Source organism: Schistocerca serialis, chromosome 4, assembly GCF_023864345.2.
Source record: "Schistocerca serialis cubense isolate TAMUIC-IGC-003099 chromosome 4, iqSchSeri2.2, whole genome shotgun sequence".
NCBI classification, from domain to species: Eukaryota; Metazoa; Arthropoda; class Insecta; order Orthoptera; family Acrididae; genus Schistocerca; species Schistocerca serialis.
Window position 1 is genome coordinate 171,305,166 of NC_064641.1, and position 18,679 is coordinate 171,323,844.

At 40.7% G+C, this 18,679-nt stretch overlaps 1 protein-coding gene across 6 annotated transcripts in view; it reads right to left on the minus strand.

Moving 5' to 3' along the window:
* LOC126473292 (maternal protein tudor-like) overlaps positions 1-18,679 on the minus strand; it is a 211,816-nt gene that overhangs the window by 169,026 nt on the left and 24,111 nt on the right. For all 6 annotated transcript variants that reach the window (XM_050100257.1, XM_050100253.1, XM_050100255.1 and 3 more), the window contains exon 2: positions 8,136-8,220. In XM_050100257.1, coding sequence (XP_049956214.1) covers positions 8,136-8,220 — 85 coding nt within the window. The remainder of the gene's footprint in view (positions 1-8,135; positions 8,221-18,679) is intronic.

Here is an 18,679-nt window from a genome sequence, read left to right on the forward strand (position 1 = left end):
GGCTAGAACACTCCAAGATAAACTTCGCACTCTAATAGCATTCACAAACACAAGCATTCAGAACCTAGCTCAAACTTACAATTTTGTTGAGGAAGAGTGTGTGGAAGGATAAAATGTAAGACCTCCCAATGTAAGAGGACAGTTCAATAATGCATGCCATGTCAGTGGTTGACTAGAAGCTGAAGCTCACTGTGTCATACGTGTGAGGTAGCCTCTGTAGTTAAAGACAGAGCAAATAAAATTTCTTGTATAATAGGTTGTACGGACAGAAACAATTCTAGGTAATAACATCTGCAGAAGGTTGCGATACTCTGCTAGGTGACAAGTGGCATGAGTTCATGGCAACAATCGGTGGATGCAGCAGACTGGAAGATACAGGTACTGATCTGGCTCAATGTAATCCCATACATCAGGGCTTAACAACTGGCCGCTTTTGAGCGCGAGTACTGGCGTCTGCTCAGGCACGTGCTCGCGAGCAGTTGCAAGGTCGCGGAGTAGGTGGTGGTGGTTAGTGTTTAACGTCCCGTCGACAACGAGGTCATTAGAGACGGAGCGCAAGCTCGGGTTAGGGAAGGACTGGGAAGGAAATCGGCCGTGCCCTCTCAAAGGAACCATCCCGGCATTTGCCTGAAACGATTTAGGGAAATCACGGAAAACCTAAATCAGGATGGCTGGAGACGGGATTGAACCGTCGTCCTCCCGAATGCGAGTCCAGTGTGCTAACCACTGCGCCACCTCGCTCGGTCGCGGAGTAGGGAGGGAGGGGATGGATGGGAGGGAGGGAAATGCGCGCGCACGTTTGAATAGGGCCGCAGCGTGCCTATTGAATTCGCGCCGACTGTGCACTAGAGATGGGTCGAACTCGTTCATTCCCGTGAAGTACTTCATTCATTTCACTCTTTGCCGTGAAGCGTTCAAATGAAGTAGTTCATTCATGAAGTACGGAAGCCTGGCGAAGTTGTCCAGTTCGCCGCTCAGCCGCGGCTACGCTCGCTTCGCCTCGCTCGTACAATAAAGCTTCGTAATACTTCATAATTTTACCAACAGATGGCCAAACTATGTAGTAACGTCCACGTAACGTTTTGCGTCTTACAGCGTCTGAGGTAACTTAAATACAGCATGGTCGAAGGGGACAAAGGAAAGATTAATAGAGAAGCCTGTCACATATAAAGAAGGTATTACGTTTAACCTTGCTCGACATTTTTTCATGAAGCGCCAAAAAGAGTCTTCATCTGCCAAGTGAAACCTTATTTGTTGTGTTTATGGACTGAAAACTAGGGCTACTAACGAAATTAAGTCCAATTTTACGTTCCTTTTAAAATTTAATCCAAAATAGAATGAGTATGTTTACCACTGTCACAAAGTCTATACACCTACGTTAAGTAATTATTCAGAAGTTTTCCTGTAGATTTTATTTTTGTTGACAATAATAACCCCTCTAAATTCAAAACGTAAACTGTCACCTGTAGTCATTGGTACGATTTCAGGTAAAATCCCTCTTTATTTTATTCGGAAAGCAATTTTTGTGTCTGTTCACGCTTATACAATGGCTAGCAACTCGCGATCGCGTAGAAGTAGTGAAATTTGGGGTTTCTTCGCCGATTTAGGTGATGGGAAAGCAAAGTGCAACTGTTGTTGTAAGTGTATTTCACCGCGCGATTCGTCGACAGGCAGTAGAGGGAGGACTGAAGTGAAGGGAGAATGAGTGACGTAGCGCCAATGTAGAGGGAGAGGGGAAGAGAGTGAGTGAACGAACTAGAAAAAAAGTGTGGAGTGTGCTATCTGTGGAGAGTTTGAAGTACCAGTTCATTGAAATTGAGTGGTTAGTTCACACTTCACTGGAGTGAAGCGTTCATTTGAACGACTCATTCACGAGCTCCCCACCACTACTGTGCACCGTTTAAAGTACTACGATCAGCTCTTAAGAGTCACTTCGCTGGTTAAGAATCATCTCAAGTCACCGTTGTGTAACCCCAACCATGCTTTCGCAATTCAACCCCCATTGTGAGGAATTGTATCTGTTTACAGAAAAAGATGGTGTTGCAAAATGTTTAGTATGTCACAAAACGCTGAATTCTTTTAGGAAATCTAATTTGCAGCGACATTATATGTCGTACCACGCGAAAGACTACGGAAGTGGAAAATGTGATGGACCAGATCGTGCACAGGAAGTTATTAAACTTAAAAGGAAGCTATCCGAAGATGATCTGGACGACGAAGAAAAATCAACTGAGGCAGCTCTCAGAGTGAGTTACAAAATTGCTTTGCTTTTAGCAAAATCCCTGCGCCCCTTCACTGATGGCGATTTAATAAAAGAATGTTTGGTAGTTGCAGCGGAACACTTGTGTCCATCTCTAACAGTTTTGGATTGTGCCATTATCTAACATGACCATTATGCGTCGCATACAGGACATGCAGACGATGTCCAGAGCCAGCTTGCAAATATCTGTAAAGATTTTATGGCGTATTCTCTAGCTCTGGACGAAAGTGTTGATATCACTGGAACAGCGCAGCTTGCCATATTTATTAGAGGTGTTAATAGAGACCTTCAGGTGAGGGAGGAGCTCCTCGATGTAGTAGCCATGAAGAACACTACAACCGGAGGTGATATTTTAAGTAGTGTTGAAGAAAGTGTTGAAAATATAGGATTGTCGTGGAATTCTTTAGTTTCTTTGTCTACAGACGGTGCACCAGCGATGACAGGGGAAAAAATCAGGTTTCGTTGCGCTGCTGAAGGAGAAAATGCAAAAACTGACCGTGCCGAATGAAATAAGGGGCGTTCACTGTGTGATCCACCAGGAAAACTTATGTGCAAAGAGTATCACTCTACAAAATGTGACAAGAGTTGTTGTTCGTACAACCAATTATAGCCTGCCGAAGTGGCCGTGCGGTTCTAGGCGCTGCAGTCTGGAACCGCGAGACCGCTACGGTCGCAGGTTCGAATCCTGCCTTGGGCATGGATGTGTGTGATGTCCTTAGGTTAGTTAGGTTTAACTAGTTCTAAGTTCTAGGGGCCTAATGACCTCAGAAGTTGAGTCCCATAGTGCTCAGAGACATTTGAACCAACCAATTATATAAGGAAGCAAGGGCTACAACACAGGCAATTTAAAAGCTTTCTTGACGATGTAGAAAGCCAGTATAGTAGCCTGCCTTATTACAGCGAGGTCCGCTGGCTTAGTCGTGGCGAATTATTAAATCGATTTTTTTGCCTATTAGATGAGATAAACATGTTCATGGAAATAAATAACATGTGTTTCCTGAATTGAAAGAGCCTTCATGGAAATGTGATCTCGCGTTCTTAGCATATTTAACTAGCCATCTGAATGCTTTGAAAATTTCACTACAAGGTAAAGATCTGCTAATTACTCATTTCATAGATCGAATAAGAGCTTTTAAAATGAAATTGACACTTTGGGTGAGTCAGCTGGAAACAGGATATCTAGCTCATTTTCCTAAATTATCATCCATGCAAGATGTTCACAAAGACTGTGAACGTTATTCACATAGTTTTGTTGCCCTTAAGGAAGAATTTGATTAACGCTTTCAAGATCTGACAGCTCTAGACAGTGATTTTGATCTGTTCTCCTCTCCATATTCAGCGAATATTGAAGAGATTCGTCCTGAGCTGCAACTAGAAATTATTGACCTGCATTGTGACAGAGAACACACAGACAAATTTCAGAACAAGAAAAACATTTTGGAATTCTAAGACACTTCCCTCAGGATAGATTTCCTCGTTTGCACAAACTGGCGGCTACAATAATATCAATGTTCCACGTATGTTTGTGAACAACTGTTCTCTGCAATGAAATGTAACAAGATGCGCCTGAGAAACGCATTGTCTGATCGAAATTTAAACTGCACGCTGCGCCTACAATGCACAAGAACAATTACTCCGAACATAGACGCAATTGTAAAGGGCAAAAAGTACAAGATAACCGAGAATCCCACACCTCAGTGACACCTTTTATTGTGTAACAGTTCACAAATTAAAACGAATGTACAGGCATACACTAAGCTAATAAAATTATGTGGCACGTGTACATTCTCCTTTGTTTGTTTCATTTGTCGCAGTAATAATTCCTGAGTGATATCCCTGCAGGTGGCCGCGGATTCACATTGACTGGCGGCAGCTGTTGTGTGCCCCACGTGACTCTCCCCACTCTCCGCTCTTGTCCTGCAGTGGGGGTAGCGTGCTCGGCGCTGCTCCGTGCTCGCGCCTTGCTGCTCACAGCTTGCTTCGCGAGCACGTATGTTGTGAAGCCCTGCCATACATGAAGGCCATAGTCTAATGCGGCAGTGAGGTGGCAGGTTGGGAAGAGACCCCAAGTTAAGAGTTATTACAACAAAAACATGACCAGGGTTTCCTTCTAAAACACTAGCTAAAAGATGCTCCATTATTATTAATACTGAATGAGTTGTTCCCGCATTTTTAGAGTTGAAATATCACTCTGAGATTTACAAAAACCCTTTCTACAAAGCTATAGTTCTCCTGTAATATGAACAACCATATGTGATTCATAAGATTGATTGTTTTCCTCGAGATCAACTTCTGCACACTCTTATCACACACTACAAATCCAGTGACATCAGCATGTGTCAAACTTTCTGTATTCTTACTATGCCTGGTGTCCCACCTCAACATCTCCATAAACAGGCCTTTATTTTAAAAACAATAAAAGAAGCTCAAAGCACTTTTGGTGTTCCATATCTTTTTCTTTTTTTAGTTAAAAGCATTAAACTCACAGGTCAGTTTTAATATGACAAAGCTTTATTTGGCCAGGTCCTATTGGAAGCAAATGTAATTGTCTTTCTCTTACCTTCACCAGGTTACCTTCCATTAGGAAAGAATGTGCACTCAGTGACTGCAATATCATTTATAAATTAAAGAGCGCAGCAATCAATCATTTCTTTTTTTTTTGTGCAGGTTCTATTTGGCAAATCCAGATTTTGCTAGTGCCCAGCCATTATCAATGCACTATTTTCTAGTCTCGATACATGTCAGTTCCCTGTTGTTCGGATGTCAGTTGCAGTTCTTAGAAAACCCTGTGTGACTGATGCCCGAACAACAGGGAACCTACATGCATCAAGAGTAGAAAACAGTGCATTGATAATGGCTAGCTAGCCACTAGCCGAAATCTGGATAGTGGGGGGAGGGGGGGGGGGGAGGACTGATTGCTGCGCTCTCTAATTTATAAATTTCTCTTATCTGTTATGTAGCTCAACTAGTCTGTCATGTGGTGAACCTATATTTTAACATAGAATCTGGACCAAAGTTAACTGAACACTTTTTTTATGCATACAAGTATCACCAGAAACATCCAAAGGGGTACAATGTAAACCTTTTATGTCAACATTTATCCACCAAGCTACAAACTAACCATCTACATCTACATTGATACTCTGCAAGATACTGTATGATGGGAGGTGGAAGGTACCCTCTGCCACCACTAGTCATTTCCTTTCCTGTTCCACTCACAGGTAGAGCGAGGGAAAAGCAAGTATCCATATACCTCAATATGAGCCCTAATTTCTTGTATCTTATCTCAGTGGTCCTTATGCGAAACATATGTTGACGGTAGTACGATCGTTCTGCCATAAGCTTCAACTGTCAGTTCTCTAAATTTTTCTCAATAGTGTTCCTCAAAAAGAACATTGCCTTCCCTCCAGAGATTCCCATTTGAGTTCTCGAACCATCTCTCTAACACTTGCGTGTTGTTCAAACCTACCAGCAACAAATTTAGCAGTCCACTTCTGAATTGCTTTGATGTCTTCCTTTAACCCGACATGGTACAGATCCCAAACACTCGAGCAGTATTCAAGAACAGGTCGCACTAGCATCCTACACGCGATCTCCTTAACAGGTAAACCTCACTTTTCTAAAGATCTCCCAATAAAGCCAAGTTGAACATTTGCCTCCCCTCCCACAATCATCAAATACTTATTCTATTTTATACTGCATTACACCAAGATATTTAAATGACATGACTGCGTAAGCAGGACTCTATTAATGGTGTATCTGAACATTACAGGTTTGTTTTGCCAATTCTTCTGCATGAACTTACATTTTTCTACATTTACAGACAGCTCCCATTTGCCACACCAACTAGAAATTTTGTCTAAGTCATCTTGTACCATCCTACAGTCAATCATCTTTGACACCTTCTGTACACCACAGTATAAAAAAAAAGCACAGAATGCAGTTCACCCTGTCCATCAGATCATTTGTAAACAGAGAATAAGAATGGCCCTATCGCACTTCCATGGGGCACTCCTACAGCACCCTTGTCTCTCATGAACCCTCACTATCGAGGAGAATGTGCTGAGTTCTGTTACTAAAGAACTCTTCAAATCACTCACATACCTGGGAACCTATTCCACATGCTCACACCTTCATTAACAATCTGCAGTGAAGCACCATGCCAAAGACTTTCTGGAAATCTATAAAAAATCCGGAATCTGCCTGTTGCTGTTCATTCATAGTTTGCAGCATTTCATACGAGAAAATGGCAACCTGAGTTTGACACTAGCGATTCTTTCTAAAAGAGTGCTGATCCATGGACATATAAGCTTATTGGTCTCTATGACATTTATTATATACTCAAACTTGGAATATGTTCTAAAATTCTGCAGCAAACTGATGTTAAGGATACTTGTTTGTAATTTTGCAGGTCCGTTCTTTTACCCTTCTTATATACAGGAGGAACCTGTGCTTTTTTCCAGTCACTTGAGACTTTGTGCTGGATGAAAGACTCGTGTTGAATGCAAGTTAAGTAAGGGGCCAATGCCATAGAGTACTTTTTTTACAACTGAACTGAGATTCCATTGGGACCTGGCGACTTATTTGTTTTCAACTCTTTCAGTTGTTTCTCTAGGCTAGGAATGCTAACTGCTGTTTCATGTACAGGGGACATAGTCAAACAACGTTATGCTTGTACGATTCTTCTGCATCATCAAACAATGATATGCTTGTACGATTATTCTGCATGAATGGTTTCTTAAATGCGTAACTTAAAATGTCAGCTTTCATTTTGTTACCTGCAACTGCCACACCAGACTGGTCAATGAGTGACCGGGTGGAAGCCTTAGACTGTACAATTTCATTCAATATGCAAGACAAATGGCAAACACCATTGTTTCAAATTTGATTCAATCATTCCTTTTACTACATGAAGATGGCATCCGTTCTTTCGGACATGTCCGAAAGAGCAGATGCCACTGGTGACCGTGCAGCTCTCTAGAATGAAATTACAATTAAATCAATACTATTAGCCACTAACAGGCATTGATATATCAACAGGGATCTTTGAAAATGTGTGCCCCGACCGGGACTCGAACCCAGGATCTCCTGCGTACATGGCAGATGCTCTATCCATCTGAGCTACCAAGGGCACAGGGGATAGTGCAACTGCAGGGATTTATCACCGGCACACTCCCCGTGAGACTCACATTCTCAACTTATAGTCCACACACTACAGTCATAGTGCCCCTGCCACTGTACCCATTACTCGCAGCAGACAATCCACCGAATCCAGTGAGGGTTCAGGCAATTCGTGTGCATCCGCACAGCCGGTTAGCTTTAACGATATGAAGATGGTATCCGTTCTTTCGGACATGTTCAAAAGAACAGATGCCATTGGTGACCGTGCAGCTCTCTCGGCTGATGACCTTCTTCAGTGCGGATGCACACAAACTGCCTGAACTCTTACGGGACTCGGTGGATTGACTGCCACGAGTAACGAGTATAATGACGGGCACTACGAATGCAGTGTGCAGACTATAATTTATGAACGTGTGTCTCACGGGGAACGTGCCAGCGGTAAGTCCCAGCAGTCACACTATCCTCTGTGCCCTCGGTGGCTCAGATGGACAGAGTGTCTGCCATGTAAGCAGGAGATCCCGGGTTCGAGTCCCAGTTGGGGCACACATTTTCAACCGTCCCTGTTGATGTATATCAACGCCTGTCAGCGGCTAATACGGCTAATAGTATTGATTTAATTGTAGTTTTGCTCCTATTACTGCCCCGTGAAAAGAAATAATATGACTACTCTCTTCCAAATTTTAATTAAAGTGATACTACATTAATTTTTTAAATTATGCTTGATAATTTTGTAATAAAACTGTTGCATACTCACCCTTTACCACCGTACTGTTCTCTTTGGGTACTCCCCGAAGCACTATCGCCATAAGCAGCGCCAACTGAAGTACTCTCCTGCCAATCTGGACAATTAAAATTTGTTTCAATCTTATTTTATAACATTTCAAAATGACAGCAAAATAATCGCACTTCAGTATATTATTATTGTTCATAGTGTGTGAAACTTGCAGCATCTATCTATCGAAATGTCCACATTTGCCATTCAGTTTCCATGCAATATAAAGTGCCAGTCAGCAAACAACATTTTGCCCAACTGGCTACACTATTACTGGATTTATTTGGCACGTTTATCCAGATTATGTACATGGAGTGAGCAAATTTTGTTTTCTAAGGTTAGGCTGAATACATAAATAATGTAGTCATTTAAATTTAGGGTCCTGTGTTAGTCAAACAGATTTAATATAAGGAAAGCAACTGCAATGTGCAAGGTTTATGTTGACTGACTCCAAGGCTGATATGATTCTGACATTCACAAACATAATGCCAATGAGTAATGTAAATGTGTTGTTTCAAATAATGGAAAAAAAATCATTGTTATGATCCAATACATTACCTTACATTTTAAGCCACTGGAACACAAAAATTTGGGGAGGGGGGGGGGGGGGGGGGCAGCTAATGATGAAATATTATAGAGGAAAGGTATAAATCTAACTAAAAAAGCACTGGTAGAATGAGACACAATGATCAGTAGGTCAGCTACTGAAGATTGTGAAAAATAATGGAAACGTGAAATCAAGTGCCAGATGTTATTAATATCAAAGAGCATAATAGTTACAAGAGAATGATCAGTTTCCAGGAAATGGTTATGCCTTACTATGACATTTTAGCTCACAGAAGCCATGTTAAGACTACAATAACACGTGTGTGAAAGCATATGCAGCAGCAAGCAGGTACTGGTACTTTGGAATGTGCCCACTGTACCCAATTAGAAGGAAGAATTAGGGTTTACATCATCCTCGAAACAGAGGTCATTACAGACTGAGTTCAAGCGCAAATTGGGAAAGGAAATTGGGCACGTCTTTTTGAAAGAACCGTCCCAATATTCCCTTATGTTATTAGGGAAAACACTCAACAATGAGTTACAATCCACCTGGAAAATGGGTCACAGGAGGTTGGTCCTCCAGTGTCAACAAATAACAATGAGGTTTGACTCCACTGTGATCATGTAAAGTGGGAGTTGTCACAGGATTCAGACCAGGATCCATTTCTTTTCTTGATATATACCTTTCATCTAACAGTAAACGTGACAGACAGCAAAAAATTTCCCTCTTTGGAAATGACAAATGTTATTGTAACATGGAACATAATATAAATGATACAGCTAATGAAATGAAATGATCGTATGGCATCACTGGTTGGCAAACCTCATCTGGGATTGCTCACAGATAACTGATTAACACTTAACTACACTAACTTAACACTTAACTGCAACAAAATGCAATGTGTACAGATTCTGATGTAGAACTATTGTAAAAGCAAAAGCAAAACGCTATTATCTGAAAGTAGTCAAACAATCAGTGAAATCAACTATCTTGATATTCAAGATCTCCTGCAGAAACTGAATGCTGCTTTCTAAACTATATGTATAATCTCCACCATCTCTGACAAACACAAAAGTTACTTTGCTTCCTTCTACTCTATCATATCATATTATGTCATATTTTAAGGCAACACCGTGCACAGATGTTTTAACCCAGAAAAAGGGCAGCCATACTGATCTGCAGGGTCAGTCTGCAAGTTTTGTGTAGGCTGTTGTTCAGGTGTCTCTGAACTCTTAATTCTGCCATCCCTGTATGTATATTCTCCTATTATAAGATTTGTTGCTGACAGTATTAACTCATTCAAAGAAAACTTCAGTATTCATTCAGTGAACACTAGTCGGAAAGAGAGATGCTCGCTGATAACACTTGCTTAAGCATTGTACAGTAAAGTGTGGACCACTCAACAGGTTTCATTTTCAACAGGCATTCACAGCAGGACTGAAGGAACTGAGTGAGGAATCCCAAATACACAAATTCGAGTTGAAAGGTTTCTTTGTAAGACACTACTTCTATTTTGTTTAGTAGTTCCTTGCAGCAGTTTAGAACTTTTCCGGGTAATGTGTTATTTACTCATACACACTCTCAATTCTTTTTTTCCTTCACTTTTAATAGTTCTTTTGTTTATAAATTTCCTGATCAGCAATCTTTAAACTATGTACAGACTCACATGACCAAGTAGCTTTGGCTCCCACTGTCCTTGTCCTCTTGAATGCGAATCCGATGTCTTGCCACTGTGGCACCTCACTGCACACACGATCTTGGGTCTTAATAGACCCTGCAGCTTTCCCCACAATGTACGCACAATGCTAGGGTACTGCACTGGGTCTGGATCTTGCCGTAGCAATGGTTTGACCATCTCCAGCATGCACATCAGTGCTTCTGCTTTTATTGTCTAGAACTTACCAACCACCATTTATGGATGCAAGAAACATGTCCAGGCTCTCTCTGATTCCATGCCACAATGTGTAAACATTCACTAACAACCATTTTAAAAGGTGAACTTAGGACAATTACATAAATACATACTAAGTAAACATATCGAGGATGACAACGACCCACCTTCATTTAACAGGTAACATTGCAGAAACAGACTACTATAATCTCTTTCAAAAGGGGGCTGCAGGTAAAATTGAATGGCACCTCTTTCATCCCACATGGCTTGGGACTTAAAGAAATGAACTGAGCATGTAGCACAACTAAGGTTGGACAGAAAATCGTGCTTAATAGCAGATATCACACGATGACAAAAAGAGCTCACATAACTCCTGTTTACAAAAAGGGCAAAAGAGCAGATGCACAAAATAACAGACCAATACAGCTGAAGTCTGCGCGTAACGACCAGAGAGCATATTCTAACCTAAAAAATAATGACATTCTTGGAGGAAAGGAAGCTTCTTTCAGAGAACCAGAACATATTCGTGAAAAACAATTGTGAGAAACACAAATTGCTTTATTCATACACAAAATCTTATAAATAGTAGATGCAGAAGAACATACAGATTTAGTTATCCTAGATTTCCAAAAATGTTTGACACTGTACCACACTCTCGATTAATATCCGAGACAGAATCTTATAGTTACCTTTTCATATACGCAATGGTTTGATAACTTTTTTAATAAGAGCGCCTACTATGTTACACAGAACAGGGAATATTCAACAGAAACAAAAATAACATTGGCTCTATCCTAAGAAAGTATAGCAGCATCTGTAATGTTGTCAATATATGAAACTGATCTAGAATCAAACAATGGAAACACTAGATTGCAGTACCAACAATGTAAGGAAAAGATAAGATTAGCATAAAGATGACACGTTAAGTTGCAGACAGGCACAACTAAAGGACACTTATACATTAGCTTTCAGCACAGCCTTCGGCAAAGAAGCAAATGTGCACACATTCACTCATGCAAGCAAACACACTTCACGCACACGTGACCACCATCCCTGGCAGCTTGGATCAGAATGCAACTTTCATGTAGAATGGAAGCAGCAACCTGGAGATGGCAGGGAAGGGGAAAGGATAACAGAGTACAATAGGAGGAGATAAGAGCGCTGTCTCGTGGAATGTGCATCGAGTGGCTGTGGGGCAGGGTCAAGCAGGGGGAGGGGGGGGGGGGGCAGCAAAAAAGGAGAGGAGCACAGAGAGATGGGTGGGTGGGTGCATTGGCACAGGGAAACATACAGAGAGGGTGGGAGACGAGAATAGAGAGGAGGTGATAGGACAAAGGATATGAGAGGGGTGTGGGGACAGTATGTTACTACAGGTTGAGGCTGGGATAATTTCAAGAGTAGAGAATGTTTTGTGAGGATAACTCATCTGCGTAGTTCCAAGAAGCTGGTGGTGGAGGGGAGGATCCAGGGATCCAGATGGCTCGGGAAGTGAAGTAGCCATTGAAATCAAGCATTTTATGTTCAGCTGCATGTTGTGCCACAGTGTGGTTTACTTTGCTTTTGGGTACAGTCTGGTAGTGACTGTTCACCCTGGCAGGCAGCTGGTTGGTAGTAATACAGAAAGCTGTGGAATGATTGGTATATAGTATAGCTGCTGTCACAGGTGGCACAGCCTCTGATGGCGTTGGATAAGTGTATGACAGGACTGGGATAGCAACAGATGGTGGGTGGATTGAGCAGGTCTTGCATACAGATATGATGCTTGTGGTACGGAGGTGGGATTGGGAGTGGCGTATGGATGGACCACGACGTTGTGGAGGTTGGGTGGTACACAGAACAACACTTTAGGAGGGGTAGGAAGGATCTTTGGTAGGATGTCCCTCATTTAAGGGAATGATGATAGGTAATTAAAGCCCTCTTAAAGGATGTCCAGGCTGGTACTGGGAGATTAACGGGGCACTTTGCTGTGGCTGGTTCTTGGGGGTGATGGGAGGAGTGGGGGCTGCAACAGAAATGGCACAGAAGTCTGTCTGCAAGTTAGGTCCGGAGGATAGCACCTGTCTGCGAAGGCCTTGGTGAGACCTTCAGCATACTGGGCAAGGGAGTTTTTGTCACTGCAGATACACTGTTCCCGGGTGGCCAGGCTGTATGGAAGAGACTTTTTGGAGTGGAAGGAATGACAGCTGTTGAAATGCAGGTAATGTTGATGGTTAGTGGGTTTAATATGGACAGGGGTGTGGATAGAGCTCTCAGAGAGGAGGAGATCATCATCCAGAAAGGTGGCACAGTGGGTTCCGGAGAACCAGGTGAAGTGGATAGTAGGGAAGATGCTCAGGTTGTGAAGGAATGAAGATATTGTTTGTATACCTTCACTTCAAAGTACAAGTAGTTGTGAATTAGGATGAAGTTAGTAATGTGTATGAGAAATAAGGTAGTGGGTTTTGAGTCTGAAGGATGTTGGAAATGGTAGTGTTCAGTAGGCGTAAGACCATGGGCATGAAGGATGTTGGTGTGTAGGAAGGTGGCATTCACACTGATGAGTAGGGATCCAGTAGGTAAGGTGGTGGGGATTGTGGAAAGTCAGTGAAGGAGTTGGTTGATATCTTTGACATAGGAGGCTAGATTACTGACAATTGGTTGGAGGTGTTTGTCAATGAGGACCAAAACTCTTTCAGCAGGACACAATAACCAGCCACAATACGACATCTATGATTGCAGGGTTTGTAGATTTTGGGCAGTATACAGAACATGAGTGTGTGGTGTGTCATAGGGGTGAGGAAGGAAATGGATTGAAGGGAGAGGTTCTGGGAAGAGTCTAACACTTCAACCAGAGACTGGAGGTTATGTTGGATTTCTGGGAAGGGATCACTCCTACACAGTCTATAGGTGGAGGAGTCAGATAGGTAGAGACCTTCCACTAGTAGCTAAGGCAATTCATAAAAATAGTGCTCTTCTAGCCCCATCCGTACACTGCTATCCCTTCCCCTTCCCTGCCCCCTCCAGATTGCTGCTTCCATTCTATGTGACAGTTGCATTCCGGTCCAAGAGGACAGAAATGGCAGTCCTGTGTGTGTGTGTGTGTGTGTGTGTGTGTGTGTGTGTGTGTGTGTGTGTGTGGTTTTTTCCTTTTCTAATAAAGACTGTGGCTGAAACCTAATGTATAAGTGTCTTTTAGATGTGCATGTCTGCACCTTTGCTTGTTATCTATCTTTTCCTTACACTGAGCTGCTTTATAAGATAACAGTCAGCACCACTTTTCACTGGTGATATTGTTGTCTATAGGAATATTTCTTCATTAGTCAACAAGAAGGAAGTGCTGACAGACAGACAATATTTCTGCTTGGAGTGACCACTGGCATCTTTTAAGCAAGATCACTGCTATAACAAATAAGAAGCCATTGCTATTCAATTACATACAGGATTAGTGATCAACATCCGGCAATTACATACAGGATTAGTGATCAACATCCGGAACATATCACAGTGCATTAAATAATTAAGAGCTGGATAACACTAGAAGTCAATATGAAATTGGGCAAACACACAATTGGTGCAATGGATGGTGAATGGATTATTATGAATGGATTATTAGATATGGTGGAACTGTTGAGGGAAACTGCAGTGCATCCGTAAAAAAATTTGCAAAACAAGATACCAGTGTGACCAATCCTATGAGTATTGCTCCAACATCTGGTATCTTTATCAAACAGTCATGACAGCAGACCTTTGAATGAATTCAGATATGCCTGCCAGGTTCATAACAGTGAGGTAAAGCCCATACAAAAGTGTAACGCAGTTGCTCACGGAACTTAAATGGGAATCTCTGGAAGAAATGCAGCTTTGTCCTCATAAAACCATCTTGGAAAAAACTCAGAAAACTGATAGTGGTATAGGGATCATGAAAATATGGTGTAAGAATCATGAGAATATGTGGCAAGATCAGGCTGCATACAGAGGAATGAACACAGTCTGTTTTCTCCCACTCAGTTCATAAATGGAGTAGAACAGAAAACAGAAAATGGTGGTAGAAAGTACCTTCCACAACTTATAATGACGCAGCCTCAGAGTAGAAACTGGGACGAGATTTTTTACTTGTGATATAATACATGCTGTAATCATTTTATTTGATATTTCACCAATACTTTGTTGCAAACAATCAAAACAGCAAATCTTGTTAAGAAAATTGCACTTATCTATAATTTTAAGACAGTGGAAGTTGCTGCCATGTATTATTCTGTACCAAGTTCAATGTATACAGCCACTTGACTCAGTCGCTAGTTAGTGCTGATCCCATGTACTTTGCAGGAAGTACTGGGCACCTTAACAAATTTACAGAACTTTAGGCCCTATGTAAGAGATAACCATGAAGTTTTTTTATGACTCACTCTCTCGCATTTTTAGTGGCTGAATAATAGAAGAAAGGAAAATTAGGATTAGTAGTGATTTGACAGCCTGTAAGAGAGAGAGCACAAGATCAGATTGGGGAAGAAAATTGGCCTCTCCTCTGCAAAGTAATTATCCTGTCACTTGTGTTAGTCAATTTAGGAAAGCAACAGGGAACCAAAACTTCAATGCTGGAATTTGCAATCACATCCTCTCAAAACTGAGTCCAATCTCAGATAATGAAGTGCGCATTACATAATAATGTTCTCACCTAGGATCTTTGACATGCTTCCTGTCGATCAATAGTAATTGGTACAACTATTTCGTAATGTTTCGTGTTTGGTATCTAAGTTGTTATAAATAAATTATATTGGTTTTTGACTGTTCTATATTTGTGGAAAATGGGAAATTTGGGAATTTTTCCATTTAATTTAAATCATAACTGGAATGTCCTAAAAGGAAGCAAGGGAAGTTATTGTTTAACGTTCTGTCAATTGGCAGTCTATCTTCTCCATATCATTCCACTTCATTTACTAACACAATGTTCATACAACAACAACAAAACTGATATCCAAAAGCTCAAGTTAACAGCCCTGTTTACACACAAAAATCTCTCCAATGGAACTTTACTAATTTTGTCACAAAGATATCTCATGAGAGTGGAAATACAAGTGCTGTAGACCACACACAGTTTATGTTGGTCATGAAAGCATCAAAAGTCACAGTCTGGTGAAGACAATTAGTTTGATTTGGCTTAGTTATTGGCATCTCCATGGAATACATTTACAACAATTCACACTGTTGTGGAATGTATCATTAACCACAAAATAATATACACTTTCTCAAAATATAGCTATATAGTAACCGTTTACATAACTGGATTTCACTTTAATTGTAAACTACAATAAAATCTGATAACTGTAACTCGGTCACACACATACATTATGTAGTTGGTAATTCATCTATAGAGCAGAAGGCATTGTCAAGAAGAACTGCTTCCAATTTGCTTTTAACATTTTTTCATTGCTTGCCAGCACCTTGAATTTTGCCAGGAGGAGGTCCAAATATTTTCAAAGTTGCATACTTTGCTCATTTCTGGCAGGTGTAGGCTAAAGTTGTGAGTAATAAGAGGTCACTTTTGTTCTTAAATGTTATAATGATGTTGACTGTAGTGCACTCAACAGCATAGCTATCAATGACCTTTTGCTGAACACGAGTATACACACTTATTGAAACAAACACAGTGATTCTTCTTCACAAGCAATCTTACTGTATGATGTTCCATATACATGCGTAACAGTGTTCCAAATAATGTGGCACTACCAATGCTTGGAAGAATAGTGAGACTGCCCATTTGGGCCAGCCATGCGGGGAGAACTGACCCTCCTATCTCACCGATAACAGGACCTGTTCTAGTACTATTAGAAGATTAATGGAAGGTGTATAAAGGTAACAAATCACCAACAGTTGAGGCACTGAGTGGCCTGACAGGACAGAATATGCCATGAGGCTGGAATCACCTGTCCTATGCAGCTACACACCAACCACTCCAGTCCTGTCACAGGCATATTCTACAACATCCCACCCTATCAGAGACAGGGTTTTCTGTGAAAGCACCTCATACACCATCTCCGAGGTAAATTTTGCAGTCTTTTATTTGAGCATCATCACGAACTAGCTATCCATTCAATGAAATACCACACCCCATTGTGGCAACGAGTGCAGCTGACCATCCTGTGCCAAAATACACTGTTGAACACAACATGCTGAATTTCAATGGCTGCTTCACAAACCATAAAAGCTACTCTGAATTACATATATAGGAACTGTCCTTACAACAAATCCTTTGATTCCATAATCCTTCTGGCCTCAATCTACACCAGCCCTATCCTCCATCCATCGTCCCTGACCCCATGTACCCACTTCACTTTTTCTACATTCACACCTCACAATATCACTCTTCCTCGGTTCTATTTCGTCCTCGCAGTCCATTCCTCCACATTGATGTGTGCCACATGCAATTCCCTTACTGACACCCACATGAGTACCACATCCCTGGCCCGTGTGTGTGTGTGTGTGTGTGTGTGTGTGTGTGTGTGTGTGTGTGTGTGTTTCCTTTAGTAGTTAGCTGTTAAGAGGCTTAATGCATAGCAATGCTTCTAGTCTAGTTTGTGTGCCTATTAAGCACTTAAAATCTCAACTGTATGTTTAAGTTGTCACCTTTCCTCATTCCATTTCCATTATTCCACTGCATCATTGTGAAACCACGCACTGATTATAGAGTCATGTTATGAATGCTGAAGATTAATTAAACAGAGTACATACTATTAACACAGAAAATAACAGCAATGTGTGTTTGAGAGGGACATATGAATGAGTATTTATAGAGCAAGTCCAATTTCAAAAATGTTGACACCATACAAGAGTAAATGTGGCTGGTTATGTACAAAATCAGATTAATATCCACTATTTAAAATCTTGGTGTTATTTAGGTTTGACTGCATGTTCAAACATATGTTAATTACTAGTAAATAAAATTCGTAGTGAATGGAGGTAAGAAGCTAAGAAGTGAGAAAAGATAAAATAGTAGCACAGATTAATGTGATTGACTGATCACTTGATAAAAAATTGGACAGCGTCAAATAGGATTCGTGTAGAGAGGGTCCTGTACACAGTTATGTATGTAGACAGTTTATTCATACTGGGAACTGAGGATCTATAAGATTTTAGCCTATTATTAACATTGATACAGGCAAGGTACCAGTTCCAGGGATTTCAAGACTTTTGGGAATGTTTTAATTTGAAATCTGAAGCCTCATCACAAAAGACAGAAATACCTGTGTGTGTGTGTGTGTGTGTGTGTGTGTGTGTGTGTGTGTGTGTGTGTGTGTGTGTGTGTGTGTAATTCAGATAAAGGCCCTTTTGGCCAAAAGCTTACTTGTTTGACAAACTTTCTGTTGTGCAAGACATCATCTCTGCTACATGGTATGTAGCAATCTTTTTTTTTCATAATACTGTCAAAAAAATTTGTGTGATTACGGATACAGGGTACTTTTTCGGCTCAACATTATGTAAAAATCAACACCTATTTCATTCAGGCACTGTTTATAATGTATATGTTTTACAAACTTATGGTTGATATCAGGTAACGCAGCACACTTTCTAAACAAATTAGATGTATTTTGAATATTTTTGAACCTGCTTAGGATTATTTTAAAAAATACAAAAAAATTTGTGCACTTTTTTTTTCCAAAATGCTTCCTCAAATTGAGGTACCATTTAATCCAATGTTAAACATTTGAAGGAGACCAAATTTTTATCAGATATGCATAACATGATGGCTGAGGTACTAGACCTATTTAATTCCACCTATTATGTATATTACAACGACAAAAAATGACGTCTTACATTTTAATTTTTATAATTCTTTTCCTAATAAAAATATTTTTTCTATAATTTAGTTGATTCTGCAATAAAGCTTGGGTCTACTACATAAGTACGGACTATTGCAAGTTACAGAAAAAAATTAAGAGCAACACTTTATAAACTTTAGGAAATATTTGTACCTGAATTCTGAAAAATACAACTCGCGGGAAATTGTGAATGAAGATACAAGTCCAATTAAACTCTGCCTCACAACATTCCTGAAGCATTTTCATCCTGCAGCATTTCTTCATCTTCAAGCTTCCTCTTAGCATTCCTTTT